At 43.9% G+C, this 23710-nt stretch overlaps 1 protein-coding gene across 2 annotated transcripts in view; it reads left to right on the top strand.

Moving 5' to 3' along the window:
• Positions 1–23710, top strand: part of MROH1 (maestro heat like repeat family member 1) — a 2813132-nt gene that overhangs the window by 1796990 nt on the left and 992432 nt on the right. For both annotated transcript variants that reach the window (XM_069621886.1, XM_069621885.1), the window contains one exon: positions 17925–18060. In XM_069621886.1, coding sequence (XP_069477987.1) covers positions 17925–18060 — 136 coding nt within the window. The remainder of the gene's footprint in view (positions 1–17924; positions 18061–23710) is intronic.

Genomic DNA, 23710 nt, shown 5'->3' with positions numbered 1-23710 from the left:
GTTGCTCCTGGCAAATAACGGGTTATCTGTTTCATCTATAAAGGTGCATCTAGCTGCCATCTCGAGATTTACTCGGAAGAGACATTCCACTCCACTGTTCAGTGACCGCCTAGTTAAACAATTCCTTAAAGGGTTGTTTCGAACCTTTCCTTCCAAGAAGAAGTTTCCTCCGATCTGGAGTCTGTACCTGGTCATGGTGGCCCTGATGAAACCCCCTTTTGAACCAATGTCATCGACATCATTCAAATTTTTGTCTTGGAAATTGGCTTTCCTGGTGGCCATTACTTCTGCTCGTCGCCTGTCGGAAATACAAGCTCTAGTGATCGACCCTCCGTACTTGAGGTTTTTCAGTAATAAAGTCGTGCTGGCCACTAACCCGCATTTCATACCTAAAGTACCTTCCATGTTCCATAAACACGCGACTATAGTGTTGCCTACATTCTTTCCAACACCGTCTTCAGTGGCAGAGAAGACTCTCCATACATTGGACGTGAAAAGAGCTTTGAAATTTCATCTCCATCGCACTCAAAGCTTCAGAGACACGAGACAACTCTTCGTAGCTTATGGTCCTGCGGCTAGGGGTAAATCGATTTAAAAACAGGGACTATCCAGATGGTTGTCTTCGGCCATTTCTTATTGTCATTCCAAAGCCAGAAAGCCGCTAGAAAAGCGTCCAAGGGCCCATGCGACGAGATCTACATCGTCGTCAACGGCTTTGTGGTCCGGAATTCCGCTGGGGGATATCTGCCAGGCGGCTTCCTGGTCGGTACCACATACGTTTACCCGACATTACAGTCTCACACAGCAACATGCTGAAGATACACAAATGGGGCTGGCAGTACTACGTCGCCTGTTCCAATAAGGTAAGACCCAAGTGGGGTTGCATCCTTCGGCAACTATGCTTTAAAGTGTTGTGTCTTTTACGGTGAACATGCTATAATGTAATGTGTTGCCATAGTAAGTGGGCACTGTGATTATTGTGATGTTGGTTTGCATACACGCCTCCAATGTTGGGGGATACTTCTATACAATCTATTCTAAGCATGTGAATCCATGAAAGATCCAATGCTGGAGAAGGGAATAGTTTCTTACCTGTAACTCCATTTCTCCAGCATTGGTATCTTTCATGGATTCACATGCGCCTGCCGGCCTCCCCTGAGCATGCAAACCAGAGATCCCCCCCATACTACTTTGGGGGCTGAAATCTGAGGGAGCCACAGGGGCGGAGCTATATGTACCCCTACGTCCTAGTGGCGCCGGCGTGCGCGGCCCAAAACGACGTAGACACGACACAAAAGTGTCGGAATTTTTCCTATGGAAAATGTCTATATAACTTACCGAGGATTCCCAGCCTGACGACGAGGAATATTCTAAGCGTGTGAATCCATGAAAGATACCAATGCTGGAGAAATGGAGTTACAGGTAAGAAACTATTCCCTTACAATAAACCAACCGATGCCAACAATTTGCTACACTTTACGAGTCATCACCCAAAATCTATGTTGAAAAGTTTGCCATTTAGTCAAATTTTGAGACTTAAATGCATAATTACGGGCCCTGCAGGTCTCGACACAGAGAGTACTAAACTGTTGGAAAAATTTGAAGCCAGAGGATATCCAGATACAATTCTCGAGGAAGCCAAAGAAAGATCAGAACTTAATAGCAAAGAACACCTCCTCATTCTAAGGACAAAAACCAAAGAAACACCACTTTTACATATTACCAAATACTCAAGGCAGAGCTTTCAAGTAGGGAAAACCATCAGAAAACACTGGAATATTCTTCACAATGACCAAACACTCAAGGAGTTATTTCCTAAAGCACCCATGATGTTTTTTAGGCGTGGCAAGAACCTTAGAGAAAAACTTGTTAGAGCAGAAATACCACCTAAAGACAAACAAATGGTTCTACAAACGAAAAAAATGGGAACATTCCCCTGTCTTTGCTGCTCACACTGCAACTGTAACGCTCACCTGGTTCCCACGGGCGCGCTGGTCTAGTCTGGATTGCTGTGGCCTCTTCTAGCGTGATGCGCAGGACCCGGAACACCGATTGGACAGGACCTCCAAATCGTGCTTGCCTGGCCCGTAGGAATATCCTTCTGCAGATGGAAAAGGGGATTAACAGTCTGCAGAATAGTGTGCTAGCTCCCCCCTTCCCCCTTCGTTCCTCTCTAACTTCCTCCAAACCCCGGTTTAAGCTCACCTTATGGTTTGGAAGGATGAACTCTCCATCCTGCTTCTGGTGCAGGGGCGCGCGTTCGTCCAGTTACTTCACTGGTTTTCAGAATGGCGCTGGCAAAATCCACTTGACTTTCCTGAGCGATGCGCCGTAAGTATGAAAGTTCAAAGTCCCCTTTATGTTGTCTTTCTAACCTGTGATCTGTCCTTTATTTCAGGTGCAGAATGAAGGCGATGCGTCGAGGGGTTAAACTGCTGAGGTGAGTAGTGATGAGGGCGATCCCTCTAAATGTCCTTATCATTCCCCGGAAATGTCTCTTGTCCTTTCCCCATAGGGGCCGGGGTACGGTACCTGCCAACGGGGCGGCGCCGACCCGAAATGTGGAAGAAAAGCCGGTAAGTATTATGGCTGTTAATCAGGCTTTCCTTCTGTGTTCCTTCTGCTCACCTTTTGTTTCTTCCTCTCTCCCCTAGGTGCAGAGATGTGGCGTCCGATGCTGACAGCCGCGATGGAGCCGCGAGATGTCTCGAGGACAGGTGAGTGAAGCGTGGCGCTGCAGCGAGCAACGGGATGCTTTTAAATGGAAGTCTTTCTTCAGGGATGCTGGCGAGAAGATTCCGGATGCAGGTAAGAAGTTTGAAATAGTACTTGGTTTTCACCTTTCTCTTCTCTTCCTTCCTTGCAGGTCTTCCAGGTTCGAGGCGGGCGTGGCTGGAGTCCAGGAGCAGACACGGTGAGCGTTAAGCTGCAGGAAGCAGAACAACGCGAAGCATGAGCTGCTGTCTGGGCGTGGCTTAAATAGCCTCCAAAGAAGTCCCAGGTATGTATCCTTTCCCAACTAGGTATGTATCCTTCCCTGGCAACGCCCGAGTGAAAAAATAGTCCCTTTCAGGTCTCAGGGAGGCCTGAAGCGTGCAGCAATGGTCTGCATCAGGTAAGTGCACAAAACACCTCCCTTTATGAGCCTGGCGCCTATGGCGCCAGGACTGATGTCCAACATGAGCCTGGCGCCAAAGGCCCCAGGACTGAGTCCAAAGAGCCACTATAAGGGGCTGCTGGGCTTTTACCCGAGGGCATGATGCCTGCTTCCGGGGGTGCTGGGCCTGGCCTGGTGCTCCGGGGGTAGGCATCATGACAGCAACAATGTCACGAAAGGTGACCGTATTACCCATCCATACACGGGCAAAATAAATCAAACTTTGTGACTATGCTACTAGTATGTCCACTGGCGTGATCTATGCGATTAAATGCCCATGCGGCAAACTCTACGTGGGGCAAACTACAAGACCTGTCAAAGATAGGCTCACAGAGCACAAATCTAATATCGGGTGTAAAAACATGAAGTCGCCCCTCTCAAGACATTTCTTGGAGATCAACCACACTGTGGCCCAGATTAAATTTCAGGTCTTAGAAGTAGTCAAAAAACTTTATAGAGGTGGTGATTATCATACAATACTGTCTTGTAGAGAGAAATACTGGATCCATACACTGAACACACTACTCCCTAGCGGCCTCAACAATGAATTCTCGCTGAAATGCTTCATTTAAAGAGGCATGAGTAATTGGTCTTACTTTTCTGAAATTATGTAACTATTGTGTAGTCTATCTGCCTATTATATGCCATCATTATGAATGACGCGTTCTTCTTTTTTATAAATTGTATAAAATGGGATGCGCTTTATAATCATGTAATTATACAGACAGTGATTATCTGTCTCTGCATATAAAAATTCAGCACCTTGTGAGACACGTATGCACAGTGTATCTAGATTTGATGTTGTTTCCCCTCTGTCATTTTTTTCATGTTGTAAATCCAAAGCCAACCAACTACAATTTTAATGACCTGATTTCAACCATCAGGCCGTCAGGTCTCCATTGACCCCATGCCACTGTAAGCCTATGCCACTGTTAGTACCCCATTGTCCCAGGGGTAGTGAGAGTCCTCCAGATGAACTTGAGCAATATTGTTTTAGAAAGCATAGTGCTGCAATACGTAGATGACATTTTAGTTTGCAGCACCACAGAAGAAGAGTGCAGACGCGATTCTGTTCAGCTGATGATTATACTTGCTGACAAAAATTACAAAGTTGACAAGGAAAAGTTACAATATTGTCAACCGGAAGTGTTGTATAGAGGCCAGTTGATTTCACATGAGGGAAAGGTGGTCACCCCTGAAAGGGCTGAGGCCATTTTAAAAACAGCTAAGCCACACGCGATAAAACAGATGCAGAGTTTTCTAGGACTATGTAAATATGTCAGGTCATGGGTCTTGGACTACAGCTCATATACAAGGCCCCTTTTACAGGCCTTGAAAAAAGCACAGTCAAAAAAAGAAAACATTGTGTGGACTGAGGCAATGGAAGAAGGGTTTGACGAATTGAAAAAAGCAATCTGCACAGCCCCAGTTCTAGGGATCCCCAATTATGCCAAGGAATTATGTTTATTCTAGCATACAGATGGTATTTTTATGACAGCAGTGCTCACACAGAGAACCACGTTGGGGTACAAGCTCCTTGCATATTACAGTGACATTTTGGACCCAGTAATGAGAGGTCACTTTCCATTCGAACAAAGTTTGGTAGCCGTCATGTTCGCCATAAAAAGGCTACAAGCATTGTGATGGGATGCTCCATGACGTTATTTGTTGACCACACATTATTTGCCATTTTAGAAAACCCAAAAGGCACGTTGACTACTCAAAGGGCTTCTGCCTATGAGGTAATCATATCAACTCCAGCGATTAAAATAGTGAATGCAGCTATGTTTATAGCTGAGCCAATCACCGAAGGAGAGCCTATACACGATTGTGCAAATTATGAAGAGTTCTGTGATGAGCTCACTAGAGTAAAGGAGAATGCACTTGCAGGGGAAGAGATTGTCTTCATTGACGGGTCTTCAAGGATCGATCAAAATGATGGGCAAAGATATACAGGCACTGCGGTAGTGAAACATCTGGCAAATGGAGAATTTCGAGTGCTTGTGAGTACTCCATTGCCATCTCATTATTCAGCACAAGCTGCAGAGTTATTGGCGTTGATACTCTCAATTGAGAATCACGCAGACCAGGAAGTAACAGTGTACAGCGACATCAATGGTACACGCAGGATTAGCACGCTGGAAGAGGAGGGGCTACCTCTGAGCGGACGGCACGCCAGTGCAGCATGCAGCCTTATTGGACAGGCTCATTAAGGCACTACAACTCCCGGTGGGCATAGCAGTCGTTAAATGCGCAGCTCACACGAAAGGGGCGAATTTTATCTTGCGTGGAAATCGAGCAGCAGATGCTGAAGCCAAGCGCATAGTAAATACAGATACAGGGATGATAAATATTGAAACCATTAATATGAATGAAAGAATTACTGTGATGATGACTGTGAGAGAGGGATATGATTATATGTCTTAAACACAGATAGTGGTGCTTCAAGGAGAGGTACCGCAAGAGGAAAAGAACTTGTGGAAGCAAAGAGGGTGTTCTTTATACCCCTCTGAAGCATTGTGGCGACAAGACAGCACTGGTAAACCAGTGATGCCTATAGCCTTATTAAGGGTAGTGCTAGAACAATAACACTACCCAGCGCATACAACTAGGGAGAATCTTGCTGTAACCATTGCTGAAGATTGGTTCGTACCAAATCTAATGGAGCATGTCACATTTTTTATGGTAAATTGTATTGTTTGCCAACAATTCACGGCTGGGGGATGCACTGCGCATAGTGAAGGGAGTCATTCCAAGACCTAATGACCCTTTTCAGCACTTGCATATCGACTATGTCGACATGATACAAGTTTGCAATGGTTATAGATACCTACTTGTTGTAGTATGTCCTTTTTCTAGATGGATAGAGGCAGTTCCGTGCACACAGCCAGACTCAACCTGTGCAGCTAAGTTCTTAGTGTGCAAAGTGTTTCCTAGATGGGGGGTGTGTGAAGTAATGAGATCAGATAATGGACCTCACTTTGTTAATACAGTTTTCGAGCAGATCACCTTTTTGCTTAGTATAAAACACAAGTTTTCTTCGGCTTATCATCTGCAAGGAAACTGGATCTGTGAAAAGCTCAATGGCCTGTTAAAAGAAAGAATAGCTACGTTGATGCTTACTTTAAAAAAAGGTGGTTGCACGGCCTACCATTGGCATTGTATGCAATGGGAACCAACAGACTCTGACCCCCATCTTACGCCACACGAAATTGTGACAGGAAGGCAAATGAGAACACTTTTAATGCCTCCATCCCGAGTTAGAAGTGATGCTCAGCCAACGTCAGAAATTTTAGGACTTGAATTGCAAAACTATCTGAACTGTTTAACATCTAGTATTTCTGTGATTTCAGGACAGTTGCAGAGAGGAGGGTGTAGGGCAGTGTAGAACACAGAAGGAGATGCTTCAACAACCCAAACTCCCAAATTTCTACATCAAATGTTTACCCAGGAGACACGGTCCTAGTTCGTAACCACACAAGGAAAAAGTGGGACGAACCCAGATTCAGCGGTCCTTTTGTCGTTGAGGATGTGACGCCATCTATTGTCAAATTGCAGGGTAGGCGAGCTTGGATCTTCCTGGGTGACCTCCAATTTTACTCTGGAGAGACCCCTCTGCCTGCACCCCACTGCGAAGAAGCTACAAACATCAGGGAAGAACCACAGCACTTGCAGACGAGATCTAGGACTAGGTAGAAGGACGCATAACCTAACAAGTGGAAAGCGCGAAGAACCTTTTAGTGGACTATGGCTTAATTTTGGACACACCTTTTGAGCTACAAATAAGAGTAAAAAGACACATTCGAACACTGCATCTTAGTTGCAGGGTGAAAGGTAGATCTGCATTCCTAAAAGCCACAGTAGCTTATTGACTTTGGACTGAGGCATACTTAAGCCTTGATAAGAATAAGGACATGCCAAATTTTGATAGTGGACACAGCAATTGGAAGAGGGTACAGTACCCTGATTCTTATTACACAGAGTTCTTGTTTGGTTCTACTCATGGTGTTACCCAGTGAGGACCTTTCTAGGTTTATACTTACTTATCTCGAGTGAGTGTTACATTCTTATCCTATGTTGGTGGGGAGAACTTGTCGCATTCCAGCTTATATTCAAAATCCTGACAATGAAAAACTCATAAGAAGATTGCTCATAATCATCACTGAAGAGTTTTTGGATTTGCCGGAGTTCAGTGAGGAGAACACAAATGCCCTTATCAACCGACGCAGCACATAGACTGGTCAGTGTGGTGTTTTTTCGTCTAATTGAAGAATACCAGCATCTTGTTGGAAGACACACAGATGTGGTAACTTTCCTGAGAGATCCAAGAAACACTGCGAACTTGAATGTTATCCTGGAAGGAGTAATTGTCCAGGTGGCAATCTATTCTGAGAGAAATCACAGAGCTGTGTAGAAACTTTCCTTCGAGGGACAGAGTGAGGAATTGAATGAAGGACAAAACCCTTTGTTCATGCCGACAGGGAAGCAACATGTCATCTGGACTGAAGCAGATTCGAGGCATCGATTGGGAACTAATAAATGAAGCAGATTTCATAGAGGCTTACTGAGGACATTTTTGTTTACGATAAAGGAACATTTGCTTCACGATTAGTGAAAAAACTGGTTTCAGAGAGAAATGACAAAGTTACTTCTTAAGGCATCCAGAAAGCGGATAGTTGATCGAGGACGAATGCTGAATGAAGACATCAGCTGCCAGAAAGCAATCTAAAAATGCAGAGCTATTAAAGTTTGTTTTTCCTTCCTTGGCATCACTTATTCGAGATGGGGAATCAAAGTAGTAATATTGTGTTGCCCCATGAGGACAGAAGTACAAATTGTTCCAGAAGCAGATGCTGTAGGCTTTCTAACCACTGCTTCATCTACACATGCGTTATATTCATACTCGTATTGCTTTCACTGACAGTGGGAACTGCATTTTATATAAGAACACATGATGCTAAGACTCCTGTATATGTTTCTGAGCAGAAGGAAAAAGTAACCGTGGCAACTACAAGGCAGCCTAGACCCTACATGGTTATTCCTGTCCCAAGAAAAAATGGGAAGGTACTTGAGCTTGAAATGGATGTTGGTAATAATCAATCACACACAGCACTTGTTTCAAACACTACTTTTAAACGCCGGAGACAGGGTCGGCGGATCAGGCAAAGTAAGGGGTTGATAAAGGTTGGGCCTACACAGATAATGCATGAAGAAACACCTCGTCCAGCAACGAAAGTCCCAAGCACAAGTCCCACAGAAAGATCACGTGCAGAGATAATAGCAGAATCTTTATGGCTATTTTTAAAAGGTGAAGAAGTTCAAACGCGACACCTATGATTATATCAACGAAGAGGTATATACTTGGATGGATAAATACGGACCAATAGCTCCTAAGAAGCTCCAACGATATCCACCAGACCACACATCTAGCTCTGACTCAGATGCACAAAGGGATTCAGATATACCAACAGAAGAGACATCTAATGTTTCCAATCGTACAACTAATCCTTCCACCCAAACACCAATGACCCCGTCTTTTTTAGGAGCACGATCAAAAGAACCCGCAGAGGGAGGAGGAAACCCCAGAACCAAGCCTCAAACGAGACTCCAACTGAGGAAAACTTAGTGATTAATATATCTCGTAGAGTATTAAACAAAACGGAAGTAAACACGCTACAGAAAGGACTTAGTTTTGTGCCTACATACAGCACGACCCTGTTTGATACCAAGATCGAACTTTATAAATTCGTAAGAAAATTGAAACTTAAGGTGTTTTTCGAAGAACTTGAAACTCAAGAAAGTATTCCTGACACCCCTGATTTTCAGGAGTTCAGAGTAAAGAGTGGATTCATACCACCAATATCGGTACCTTCCATTGATATTTTCCAGAAAATGGTCACCAGAGATCTGGAACGCATCAGCTACAAAGTTCCACCCCATAAAAATATGAAACCCCATGAGATGAAAACCATCAGAGATCTCTACTGTGACAAATATATAACTATTCGTCCAGCAGATAAAGGAGGAGCCTTGGTAATCATGAATACCTCTGATTATGATGCAGAATGCATCCGACAATTACAGGACCAAACAATTTACGCACCCCTTGACTATGATCCTACAGTATCAATCAAACAAAATTTGGAGGTTTTACTTGACAGGGCAATGGAACTGGATTGGATAAATGAACATACTCGCAAATTTCTTAATAACAAGCATCCCAGGATTCCTAATTTTTACACTTTACCAAAGATTCACAAAGATCAGGCTAAACCACCAGGGAGACCGATAGTTGCTGGTATGGATAGCATTAATCAACCATTGGGAGTGTACATCGACTTTTTTCTTCAGCCACTCATACAAAAAACCTCCACATATATCAGGGACACAACACACTTCCTGCAAAAACTCAACAACTCTATTTTCCAATACGAACACTTGATGTTCACCATCGATGTTAAGAGCCTATATACATCCATACCGCATGATCTAGGCATTGAATCTGTTGAATGGCTTTTATTAGAAACACCTGAGGTCCGTGCTCAGAAAGAATTTATCATTGTTCTTCTTCAATTCATCGCAGAGAATTAATATTTTCAATATCAGAATAAGTTCTTTCTTCAAACATCTGGTACATCGATGGGCGCCACTATGGCACCATCTTATGCAAATTGCTTCATGTATAAATTTGAAACAGAACACGTATTGAAGAATCAAGAATGGAACTGTAATATTCACTTATGGTTACGGTACATCGATGACATTTTTGGAATCTGGACAGGTTCCGAATCCACATTCAACAATTTCTTCGAATACCTCAACAACATTGATCCGCGAATCCAGTTCACGAGTGAGATATCCAAAGATAGGATTACATTCCTTGATGTTGTAATAGAAAAGAAAAACAGCGGCTATAGTACTAGTCTATTCCCCAAAACTACTGACCGTAACAATTTGTTACACCGTCTCAGCTTCCATCAGCCCAGTCTCTTGAGAAATCTCCCATACAGTCAACTCTTGAGAGTGAAAAAGATTGTGAGTGACCCAGAAGAATGTCTAGCCCAACAAATCGCAATGAAGGACAAATTCCTGGCACGTGGTTACAAGCAAGTAGAAGTAGATTTAGCATCTGAGAAAGTGAATGCTTTAAATCGTGAGACCTTGTTGACCAATGCCACTAAATCCAAACGGGAACTCAAAACACCGGTCTATGTCTCAAAATATTCCATTCAAAGCAATAAAATCAAGAATTCCATTAAGAAACATTGGGGCATTTTTAAGGACGATGTGAGAGTTCAGAAACTATTTGACCAAATACCAGTATTTGCCTATCAGAGAAGTAGAAATCTTCGTGACGAACTTGTCCGTACTAGACCTCCTTTAAAAGAACCTAGCACCCAGCGGACAGGCACATACCCCTGCCTACATTGTGCTAACTGTATTATGGTGATCAAAGGAAACATTGTGTACCATCCCAGTACAGGCAACAAGATTCCTCTGAAGTGTTTCGGTACTTGTGATAGTGTGAACATAATATATGGAATTAAGTGCCCATGCGGAAAATACTATGTTGGCCAATCCACGAGAGCTGCTAAAGTACGATGGAATGAGCATCGCTCGTGCATCCGGAATTCGAATCCAAATTCAGCAGTGGCCAGACATTGGAATGAGAAACGGCATAGTTTGACACAAATCAGGTTCTTGATTTTGGAAGTACTGACCAAGGTTAATCCACATGAGGATTTGAGTCTTCGCCTTAACTAAAGAGAATCATTTTGGATCGATAAACTTGGAAGTCTGTATCCCAATGGTCTCAACGATGAAATTAACTATCATTGCTATATTTAATGTTTCAATTTGCAGTATATTTGTTACCATTGGCATGTACAGGTTTTTATGTTGATGTATCTTCTCACTCTCTCAATAAGGTATAACATGGTTCATTACATCAAGTTTGCTTTTCCTTGTCACATAATTTAGTCCCAGGGGGGTACTTCTCCGTACCACCGTTAACATGGTTCATCACATCAAGTCTGCTTCTCCTGGTCACATGACTGGGTCCCAGGGTGGTACTTCTCCGTACCACCGTTTACAGTCCTGTTGCATGTTTGCCCACGTTGCCCTGAGTGCTTGTTATACATGTCAACAAGCGTAGACATACATGGTTATTATTAGTGTTCCACCTGCTTGCTCTATTTTTTGCTAATGAGGTACATTATGGTTTACCATAACCAGTCTGCTATTCCTGGTCATCCGACTGGGACCCAAGGTGGGGCCACCCGGCACCACCACTCGCAGATCGATCTATACAATTTTTATGTTTTTCTTAATGTTCATCATGTTATTGTATAAATCTATCAGTTTAGACATCTTAGGCATTTTTTAGTGTTCATTTGAACACTTTTTAGGAATGCTTTGATTTTCCTTTTATCTCTAGGATTTACAGTTTTGTGCAACACTGTGTTAATATGATGAATTTTGGTTATGTTTGGTTTATAATGTGGCTTTCTCTTGTATATGATAATAGTATTTTTTCTATGTCTATGTCATGCACTATTTTTATATATTTTTTTCTTCTTAGTATTCATGGTTTAGCCTCCACAGCCTCCATAATTTCTTTTTTTGTATCATTGATGTCCCTAACGGCAGTTTGCTGCCCCTTGAATTGCATGCCGCATTGCGCGGGTTCAGCCAGCGTATTGCGGTCACGTGTCTATTTTATTCACCGTTTCCCTAACAACGGTTTCAGTCAGCGATGCACAACTGCTCGCTGCGTTCACCGCTGACACCATTCTGTCAACCCAGGTAACCGAGCTTCTTGTGGCTCATTCTACTCCGTTTACTTACCTCCTTTAACCGCACCCACTAAAGTTGGTTTCGCTTTTACAGATCGTATACTGGATCCCCTCCAGCACCCGATCGTTTTCTTTGTGGAAACATATGTCGGATATTGTTTTGTACTTTTTCACCGTGCCTGACTCCATTCTTTAAGCAAGGTAAATTCCTTTCCTCTCGAGCACATGACTATAATTGAATGGTTGCCACCATGATTTTTGTACTGATCTCCATTTTTTCTATTATTTTTTTTATATATTACACCTTGACTTGAATTCTCCTATTGGGGTATGTAACCATTATTTTTTATGTGCTTTATGATCACCATTACATTTCATTTTGTATCTCTTGCTTTATATACATTTTCGTATGTTTTTGTTGATGTTACTGTTTCCTAACAACACAGACTTGCCCTGATGAAGGAGTTTACACTCCGAAATGCATTGGCATCTTAAGTCTACTTGCATAATGAAATATGTCAGCTGCGTCCTCACTAAGATTTGATTAGTGATTTTTCTTTTGATTTTTTTCATAAAGAAATATATACATTACACAAACAAAGTCTTGGAACTTATTTCTTATGAACAATTCCTACACCATTTAGAACTGTTTATTCAAATAAAATTACCCAGACTGGGTACAAACGGAGAGCGGTTGTGTGACTAGGTTTCTCATCTAGTCTATTGCCTCATTTATTTTTAGCTATCGCCAGGAAAAGACAGATGGATAAAGAAAGACTTGCTGAACTTTCCACTACGCAGGGAACTCGGATGGGTGTTCCTGCAAATCGACCAGCCAGAAGAAGCTATGGTGATGCATTCAAAGAAATAGTCATAGAAAACTACAAGAAGACTTTGAGAACCAAAAGAAGCACCCAAGAAGAAAATTATGACCTAATTGATTATCTGGACAGCACAGCACACTTGGGAAGTAACATATGGTACCAACACATGAAAGAAGTTGGAAGAAGAACGTTAGATGAAGAATGCTTTGTATGTGCACTCCTGCCATACGGTATGGGGAAGTTGAAAATCTTCATAGCTTTTGAAATTGATGTCCAAACAGCACATTGTCTTTCGCACATAGCCCTTTGCAAAACAAGAGGTCAATTTATGGGAAGTGATACTTCTCTTAAATGGGCAACTGAAAATACAGACCCAGATGAAGATGACTATATACAAGATATAAAGACAAGAAACTGAGCCCATACGAAGAATCATGTGATTAGATAGGAGAAGCCTGGAGTAAAAGGAGCTGGAATTAGATGGGAGTTGAACAAGAAACTGGAGGTTACAGGAAAATCTGCAGAAGAAGCTCGCCGATGGAAGATCAGAGTCAAATGCAAATCTGGGGAACAGTACTGTCACCAGACGGATGGGAGGAAGGAGTGGTGATCTGCAGAGCATGGGTAGTTATTGGCTGGTATCAACCTAATATTGATATGGTGCAGAATGGCTGCTAGCCTTTATGGCCAAAACCTGCGAAACTACTGACATGGGTCGAAGACAGAGGAGGACCCTTACAGATAGTCCTATTAGACAGTTCTAAATTGTGTTTCAGAGGGAATGGTACAAGAAAAATTGGAGAAAATCAAAAGTGCAGTTGTATCTTTGATACATCAGGAATGGTGTATGGGATAGCAGTAATCATGGATCATTTTTGGGCTTGTCGATCCAAAGCCTACATCAGATTGCCACAGGATTGGGGAGGAATCTGCACATTGGTAAATGTCCATGTTCCTGCATTGGTGATTCCTAAAGGTGACCTGAACATTGATAGTTTCCCGAAAGCAGATGCTCATTTAAGGAGGAAGAGATCTGTGGACCTGATGAATCGAATGAAGAGAGAGAACTACTTTTCAGCCAAATCAATAGAAGCCTTTGATTCTATACCATATGAGCATAGACTGTTCAGCCAGACTTCTTCAGTGTTCACGTTGATCTTCATGCCAAGGATCCAGGTTGGAGCAAATACCAAGTGGCTTCAGATCACCAGATGGGAACTGCTAAAGACTATTAATACTATCATAAAGGGATTCAATGCAATCGGAGAAGAATTGAGAGCTATAAAATTGACCCTCCAGAACAGATACGTCCTGGACATGATCACAGCGATGGATGGAGGTGTTTGTGCCAGAATTGGAGAATGTTGTTGCACATTTACACCTTCTCATGATGACGGGAATGGAACATTGACAGAGGCCATAGACATGCTGACGAAGCTCCATGGCCAAATGATAGAAGAGGTCGAAGACATTGCTGATGACAGCTGGTTTGTATCACTCTTCTCATGGGTTCCACAATGGATGGCTATGTTCAAATTCCTTGGAGCTTTGCTATTATTAGTGATGCTTGGTTTCTGTGTGATCAAGATAATAATCTCACAATGCAAGAAGACAGCAAAGAAAGCCATAGGGATGAAGATTATGATTGATGTTGACCAAGAATGGAAGCCTAAAGATCTAACTGATGAAGAAATCAGAGACTTCGTAAAGGCCGGTATCCATGCACCTGAGGGAACAAAGTTCCTGTTTCCAAAGGACCATAACAAATATGTGGGAAGATGGATCTATTGCAGTCCAAGTGGACAGTGCATGCTCATGACATGGAACAAGGATGAGCATGTGAAATCAGCTGGATGCCTGAAGGGAGTCATAAAAATATGGGTCCCTAAGAAGTATTTCTTCAGCCTAGGATGTCTAGATACAGAAGATGATGTGAGAGTGGTCGACAAATTGCCCAGAGGGGGGAGTGTAGAGGAGGAGTCAAGTAACCCCACTCCACCTGCCCCGCTCGCATTACCTGAAGCGTATGAACCAAAATATGTGACGTATACTGAACAGGTGAACAAGCAAAGAGAAGAGCGCGGACACTGTGCAGTACCCATAAGAATACCTATACCTAAGGGAATATGGGAGGTAAAGTACCCATTGAGGAAACCATACTTGCATCCAAGACAATATGATGGCCATTTGAGCGAGATTCCTGATGAAACAAGGAAACTGAATAACCAGGATGAATGGTGACGTCATACAAAGATGAATCTACACCCATATAGAAAGATAAACAGACCAGAGAGGCAGACGATTTATAAAGAACGAAGAAGTACCAAGGATAAGTGACATCTTGGGATCAAGATGAAGAAATTTATGCCACAAACCTGATGAAGAAACTTAGTTTAAACGTGTACAGATGCAATGTAACGCAAGTAGCAAAGCAATCATGAAGCAAGCAACCTGCTTTTAAAATAGTTAGATTGCGGCAAGCGCCAAAAATATGCACATCTATACCTCTATAGATGCATATGGACAAGTAAAGTATGGATGTTTCCACTACGTATAAAGCAGTACTGAACAATGAAGAAGGCCTCATTTTAGTGTTGCAGTTGAGAAAAGCAATTGAATTAAACAGAATACAGTTCAGCTAAGGAGTTGACTGAGCCAAGAAAGCTAAGGTCTTATCGAACTGGAGTTGGCTGACATTAGATGCAATTAACGTGAAAGAACAGAAGCTCCTGTTCAGAGAGGTCAAGTAAAAACAAAAGATGTCAGAGGACTATTGAATATAAAATCAAATACACACACAGGCTTAATTTCATGGTGTCTAGTCACGTGATGGAAGAAAGTTGGACGGATGAGAAGATCACACCTACGCACGGAAGCCGGATAGTGCCCATACTCCTTAAACATTCTCAGAGAACAGTACAGACTCAAGGCCAACTTCAAAGTACTAATTGACACTGGACCATTGAGGTGATGATGGATCACATTTTTTAATTGGTGGGAAGCTGGCATCAAAACAAGCTCACCTGCACCTGGTTGTTTGATCTGCGTGCTACTCACGTAGGTTGAAAATTACTGACTGGGGTTAGTAGCCAACCAATTGTTGGGGTCCTATAGTTTGTGTAGCTAATGGGACGTCGTTCATTTAGTGATGTTCATAGCGGCCATTTTTAAGGGAGGGCTTAGTTGCCCCACCTGATAACTATCCTATTACCTCTCTCCGTTACTCTATACAGATATAGAACCTATATTAGTTATTCACTTAGAACCAATCCCACTTCCCAATAAGTTTCTGTAGTTTGCCACATAGGATAACATTGGAAATGACGCTGGTCAACACGTCAGCTATGACCAATTATGGGTATAATAACCCAACTTTTTTATGAAGTAGTTAGAGTATCGAGCGATTGCTGATCTACGTTGTACTCCCTGTTTTAGATACTTGCATTAAAACAGACAAAATGTTGCCAAACTATGTGTGTCGTCTTGATTATCGATGCATGAGTAAAATCTGCATCCCCATCTATCTCAAGGGTACCGATACGCGTCTTAAAAGGCTGGAAGCCTCCAGTTCAGGAGTAAGCACCGGCATCCCGCGGGGCTCGCTCCTCCACCACGTAGGTGCCACAGCAGGGGTCTCTATATCGGCTGCGTTCATCTGCAATACCCCAGACAATGCACGCCCTCTAGCCTGCGGTGGAAGGGTGGGAGCCAAACTTCACTGCAGCAGCGTGAGACGCGACGGTAGCGTCCCTCACCCTCAGGGGGCCAGCACATACTCTTCTGCCGGCACGGCCAGTGGCGCCGATTGGAACCTCCTCCAGAGTGATCAGCGCGGGGGTGTCCAGACACCAGCGATGTCCCTGAGGCTGTTCTTTTTGTGGTGCGTACTGTTCCAGGGCCGTGCGCGGCCTCTCGGCTCTACGACCTGCGTAGTTTCACTTTCCTGCAGAGTCTGTTTTCGTTCTCGGCCGGCCATGGGACGTCGTATCTCTGTCATTTATTGGAGGATTTCGATCATTCCTCGCAGCCCACAGGACAATCACTGCGGACGGGGGAGTCTTAACAGGTGGGGCTCAAACCCTCATTTAGGGCCTCAACGTCGGGAGCTCACGTGAAGTTGAACTTAATCTACGCGCCCCCTGGTGCCCGATCCTCTTCCCTTCTTTCTTAACCTATTAGTTCCCAAAGTCTTGATTACTTACCTGCTTCCAGTTCTTTATTTACTTGCTTAACTATACTAGAGTACATTGAAAAGTCTTTCTGTGTTTCAAAGTGAAATGTCAGTGTTAGCAGAGCACACCAATGTGAATGTGTATATATTTGTTGTGAAAGTTTTAGTGTGTTAATTACCTGTGGATTTTCATAGCAAAGCGCCCGCCTCCCCCACTCTGAGGATTGAATTAAATGCCAGCTTAGTACTGCATACCATTAGAATCTAAACATGGTCTCCATGGGTGAAGTTTGAGGCTGCCCTGCGTCTTTGGCTGTGGGGTCAAATGGACCAAAAATAGGACCGCAGTTCCTTCTTTACTAGTACTTTTAATGTTGAGGATTCCCAGCCTGACAACTGGGAATATTAAATCATGTTTTCTATGAGAAAGTAACTTTTTCCTCATGGAATACATGCCAGTTCTGAGGTTCCTCAGCCTCTCTGTGAGAGGAAAACTGGGTGCCATTGAGGTCATGGGGCATAACTTGCTCCATATATACCACCCGATGTCTCATTGAGTCATGGGTATTAGCGATGCTGAGCTGAGCCTCAGTGAGAGCACTGGCAACTGACAAAACAACAAAAGGCAGACTTTTCAAGACATTTCTAAGATGATGCATGTATGTTAGGAAATACTGATCCATCAGAAAGAATATTGCTGAAGGTAAGTCATTTGTTTGTGGCCATGTTATTGTACATCTCAAGCCATTCATATGCATCACTACTACCCTTTAGGATAAGCAAGCTACTCTGATTTCCTGTTGAAGCATGACACTGCTGGGATGGGCTTATTTCAACGTGTATATGCACTGGACTGAACTTAAAGCTGTTATAAAAGCCTTCTTACACCTACCACTATACAGTATGTATAAGCCTGTATGGCAAACATTTGTTCTAAATAGCTGATGCTAATTTTGTTTGTGTATTTTATCTTGCAGACTGTGGTGCCATTCTATAACCTTGGACTTCTGATTGGGCGTCTATCTTCCAGGTGCTCCGACTCACACCCCAGTATTCGCAAACGAACCGTGGACTGCATTTATTATCTTCTCTATATTCAGCTGCGTTATGAAGGTATGCGAGTTGGGCTGCATTCCTGTTGCTTCTGTGATCCATCCATGCACTAGTCTTAACCTCTTAGCTGCCGGTTGCTCAGATGTATGTCATGTACTGTGCCTATGTGACCCACCCAGCAATCTGCAGTACCGAGAGAAGTGTGTCCAACCACAGCAATCTATACCGTTGATCATTCCTAATACATGACTTCCATCCTCAGTAAAATCAAAGGTTGAGCTGACCTCTACAACAAAACCATTCATACCTTCATGACTTCTAACCTCATCAGTTTGAAAGGTGTGTTGGTAGTCTCCAACCCATACAGCTGTGTTCTGCTTAGTGAAAGTGTCCTGCCCTCTGACATACACTGTCATTATCCGGACAGGGACAGTTGTGGCCATCCTCTCAGACCCATACTGTGCACCACTCCTAATTTCACAACTCAAGGTTTTAGTGCCAGGCTTTTCCAACCCATACCATGCCCTAGTTTGAACTTCGACTTTCATCCTGAGCAGTGTTAAATGTGCACTGGACACCTGTGACAAATTCCAGGCATGTCTCCTAACTTTATTTCTCCCATCCTTCGCAATATTGCGCAACATTAGGTATGCCCAGACCCAGTACCTATTTTATACAGTAGTCCTAACGTAACAAGTGCTCCTATGTGTCTGATGGCTTCCCTGTTTGTTTTTTCTTTCTGGAGCCGAGTTGCAGCTCATCTGTGACATGTCCTCTGTGACAGGATTCCACATTTTCCTCAATTCTTTTTTAGTAGATTCCCTATCTCCAGCGCCAGCCGTCTTACAACAATTTTTCATCATCAATCTGCGTAGTTCAGCCCCAATGTGCGACCCACTCCGAACATTATGTTTGGGCCAGTATAAATGGTCCTGCTGCACCGCATGACCTCAGTTTCTTTTTTGTATGGCCACTCGGTGCACTCCTGGAACAAACCACTAGATGTTCTAGCTACTGTTTAATACCGAACCCCTGGAAGCACTCTGGCTTTGAGCCACGCTACATCTATTGGAGCCAAATGACCATGTCAGATCCCCATAGGTTGTGTTCATAATGCCATGGGGAGGAGCACTACACAGGAATGTGCCTCATGTTTGTCCAGACGCTCCATGGCCTGAAGGAGAGTGCACAGCAAAAGCTTTCACTTATTTCAACAAGGGGGGAAAAGCAGTCCCAGATGTGGAGCTGAGTGAGGGGCCCGTTGAAGAACCATAGTATTCTCTGGTGTAACGAATCCTTGGATTTCATCACTTCTCCCCGAGGGGGAGACACTTCCCATGAGGCCAGGGAGGTGAGGCCGCTACCCAATAGCCCTCCTGGGCGTGATACTCAGCAGGAGGATCTCCTGGTGTTAGGCAGAAACCTGTGCAGTTCCCTCTGGGACCACTGCAAAAGATTTAAGACTACAGGTGTTTGGCAGTAAACCCACTTGGTAGCAGTCTGTACCACACAGATTCACTTGTTAGCTGTGGCTGAGCAGTCAGACTTCCCTCAAGAAGGGTTAGGCAGTATACAGAGCATACAGAATAGGTACAGAGGCACAGTAGCACAAGCAAACACTGACCAGAGCTTGTGTAAAAGTATATAATTATTTATTTAAAAGACACACTTGTAAAATTACACTAGCACAGAAAAAGGTAAGTAAATTCAAAACACAGTCCTAATTACTATATGTACATCCCTAGTTATTTGTTGGACAAGTCTTAGTTAACACCACTTATTTCCAGACAGAGGTGAGCGCTTAACGTTAGATGGCACTCCAACAAATTGTTTAAAAAGGGAGGGAAAGGCAGAATTAAGAAAGCAATACAGCAAAACACTTTTCAGAGAACCACAGTAAGTATTAGAGAAGGCAGTCTATTGACGAGCAAGGAAGTTCAGTGCCAGGCCCACTTTAGGGAGAGCCAGGCCAAATATGCCCAAGATCACACAATGTTACGAAGTCTCAAAAGTCTTTACAGGTGAGTAGAAAAGTTCTGTTAAGCTTAGAAAAGTTTAGTTGGGGTGTCCCAGGCTAACCCAGGTTCGAGAGCCGAGGGCTAAATCTACCCCGTACAATCGGTGGCAAGGGAAGCCGGGCAGAACACAGTACCTTCAAAATGGAAAGGATCCTCCAGCGGTGGCAGTTGTTCCTGGCAGTGGGTGCAAGTCGCGGCGTCGTCCAGAGGAAGAGGAGATCTCGACATGGAGGAAGGCTGAAGGTCGTTGCACTACCAGGGAAGAAACCAGCCGCAGAGTTTTCCGGTTAAAAGGATGTTACCCCTCTTTCGCGGTAGAGGTAAAAAAGTGGTATTCCGGTTGCCGGGGTGCTTGACACAGGCAAGGCGGCCACGAGATGCTCCAGGGAGGCGAAAAGTAAAAAAAAACTGGTTGTCCCCACCAGTCAAGGGAAGAAGACTCTCCGGACTGGAGATCTCCTCTGTCGTTGGGAACTGGTGAGACGGTTCCGCAGGGCTCCACCGGTGGTGTCGTCGTGGCAGGTCGGCTCAGCTTCTCCCTCTTCGGCTTCTTGGGTCCTGTGGCGACTTCTGAAGTTCCAGTCCCCAAAGCCCTGCTTTTATGCAGCAAACCCCCATTCACCAGTCCTAGCTGTCACTCAAACATGCTAAGTGGTGAGCCGGGGGGCTCACCACTGGGCCAATCACACAAGAGTGCAACTTGAGTTGCCAAGGCAACTCAGTCCAGGGTGCCTAAATCCCCCTCCCACACATCCTATAGACCCAGACACAGTGGCACCACTTGGAGGGCTTCTGTGCAGAAGCCCGCCAAAAGTGGAACAAAGGCTCGACTCGGGTTCAGGGTTACTGAAGTGAACCCAGACGCCATTTTGGTGGCGAGTTCTGGCAAAAAATCCCAACCGGTGAATTAATATTAAATAAATAAACCGGCGGTATCTTTAACATTGCACCAAAAAGTGGTGCATTAAAATCAATGGGAAATCCCATTGGGAAATATTCAGGTGGAATATTTTCCGTGGTATCCACTGCCACCAGCCAGAAACTCGGCAAGGGGGGACGGGACAGTACCCCCTCGACAAACAGACCCAGGGGCAATCTAATTTCCCCTGCCAGTACTTCCACAGTATGATGGTTTGTACTGGTTCTGTTCACAATTTAAGACTAGTATAGTCAATGGTGACTTTACATGCCCAGGGAGACAGTAGTCAGTCCCAAGGTATGGAGTCTATGTTTGGGGGTCACTAGGACACCCCTGTGTTACTGCACTGAGGGTGCTGTTTAACACACATACAAAAACCAATGATAGCCTATGGGGAAAAATACCCCAAAAGCCCATAAGCACATTACAAGTCACAGGAATACACTCAAATCATGTCCAAGAGTGAGGGTAAAAGAGTCCCACTCTTGGCAGGAGAAGAAAATAAACCCCTGGGGGGACTCACTAGGTTAGGAAATTCAGCCTAAACAGAGAATTCTCCCTAACACATGGGTACTCTCCCCCTCTAGGGTGAAGGACGAACATCCAAGGGAGACGCAGTGTAATAACCCTCACCCACCACCCTATACACCTCCCAACCTTGTAATCTCAGTCATATACCTAACCAACCCATGTATTAATGTAGGTCCAGAGACTTGACTTCTACTGAGAGAGAGAGAGAGAGAGAGAGAGAGAGAGAGAGAGAGAGAGAGAGAGAGAGAGAGAGAGATATATATATATATATATATATCAGGAATCATCTTCCTCAGCACAGAGGTTGGTCGCAGACCACTATTGAGAAAGAGTGCATCAGCAGTCATCTTCCTCGGCACAGTAGTTTTTCAAAATCCACTTCCCGAGTAAATAGTGAAAGAGAGCACCTTGGAAGTTTTCTTCGTGACAGTACCTGGCAGGAGAATGAACCAGGTCTGCCAAAAACAAGACAGAGTAATACGGGTCTGGGACATGCACCCGCAAGAGAAGGTTCTGAATTTTTTTTCATGTCATAGTACTTGGTAGGAAAGTACACCTGGAGAAAGAAGACAAACAAGGGTCAGTGGTCCTTATCACAATTGGGTATTTGTTTGTTAAGAAAATCCAGGGGAAGGGAGTTATTCTCCCTGGCATTGTGAACTGTGAAATAAAGTCTAAGGAAGACGAGCGGTAGGGGGGAATTCACTCTGGCGTTGTGAGATGGGAAAGCAGATCTAAAGAAGGCCAGAAGAAGGTCATTCTCCTGGCAAACAAACCCACAAGGAGGATCACACCAGCAATCCAGGGGAAGGCAGTCATATCCCATCAGATGTAAAGTATTGAACTTTGCAACGCGGAGTGTTGGAAGATCTGCATCCTTTTCTGTTAATTTGTGAAGTGCTGGAATCAGGGTGGGGAGGGAGCCATTCTCACTGCTGGAGTACCATCAGCCAGAACTGTGCCACCTAGTTCAGAAGAAGGGAGTCATTCTCCTGAACCAAGAAAACTTTGGTACCATTGTTTAGTTTAGTTAAAAAGAGATGTAGGTTTTCTCTTTATTTTCCTTTTAAATAAATGTCTATAGCAATCCCTATTACACCTGTGTGTCAATCTCCTCCTTCTGCACCCTTACACTAGCCAGGAAGGACAAGCTGCAGCATAGGAATAGGATGCTACATTGCTTCTCGAAGCTAAGCATGCGCTTAATAAATACTGTAGTAATAACATTAGTAATAGGACCAAGTATCTAAGTGACTCTTCTAGGCACCACTCTTCTTCGTCTTCCTGGGAGTCATCAATTACGCTCTAGGGATACATAGGAGAAATTGCCACCTATACTCCGGGTACCATTCCGCATTAAGTCTTGACATTGCTGTACAGGCACTGGTGGCTTCACCTGCAGCAGCAAATGCAAGGCCCACTATATTTTGTTGAACCAGCTGAGGCATCTCCTTTGACCACCAACCGAATGCCTGTTGGCTTGCCTCCCTCTCTAATGATGGCCCACTGCCGTACAGCTCTGCCATTCGGGCATCAAAGTCTTTGGGTCATCTCCTTCCCTCTTGGCCACACTAAACTCCTCCTCCCACAGAGTCCTCAACTTGGATATTATCTTCCTGCTTTGAAAGATCTCTGAAAAACTTTCAACAGTGCAGGGAGACATGCAGCCTTTGGCGTCAAAGTCCCATAACGCTCTTCGCACCTGTTTCCTGACGGGGTGGTGGCGTCGGCATAAATAGCTTGCATTGAACACCGTTGCCTGAGCTCTGTTTTTCCACTTGCTCAGTATGCTTCTTGGAACACTTGACCTCAGAATTTCATTCTTTCAAAGAATGTCGTTTTTTCCTTTCGACATATAGTCAAAATGGTAGCTACGAAATTCACAGGTTTTCTAAAAGATTTGAGGACTGTGATTCTAAGATGTCTATAAGCAATCCTCACAGAATTTCTCTTGTTCCTTGGCACCGGTCATGTCGTCATGACGTCAGTCAATAACGTCCAAAGCAGAGAAGGCCGAAGCTTGCTTTGAGTCGTTGAACATCCAAATAGCCAGGTACTACACCTATAAGAAAATCTTCCAGAGGTCTCAGTTCTGTAGGAAACCATTCCCTGGACAGACCCAAAAAGAGAGCTAAAAAACTGATGGTCCTCCAGAAGGATTGCCCACAATTCTTTATCAACGAAGAAAAGGAAGAGACATCACCACTCTTCTTAGACTGATTGTTCACCTGCCAGCCGGCAG

The sequence above is a fragment of the Ambystoma mexicanum genome, chromosome 5q (assembly GCF_040938575.1).
Source record: "Ambystoma mexicanum isolate Mex_15411 chromosome 5q, UKY_AmexF1_1, whole genome shotgun sequence".
Taxonomy (NCBI): Eukaryota; Metazoa; Chordata; class Amphibia; order Caudata; family Ambystomatidae; genus Ambystoma; species Ambystoma mexicanum.
The sequence above is the reverse complement of the archived record's forward strand: the minus strand, read 5'-3'. Positions and strand labels throughout refer to the sequence as shown.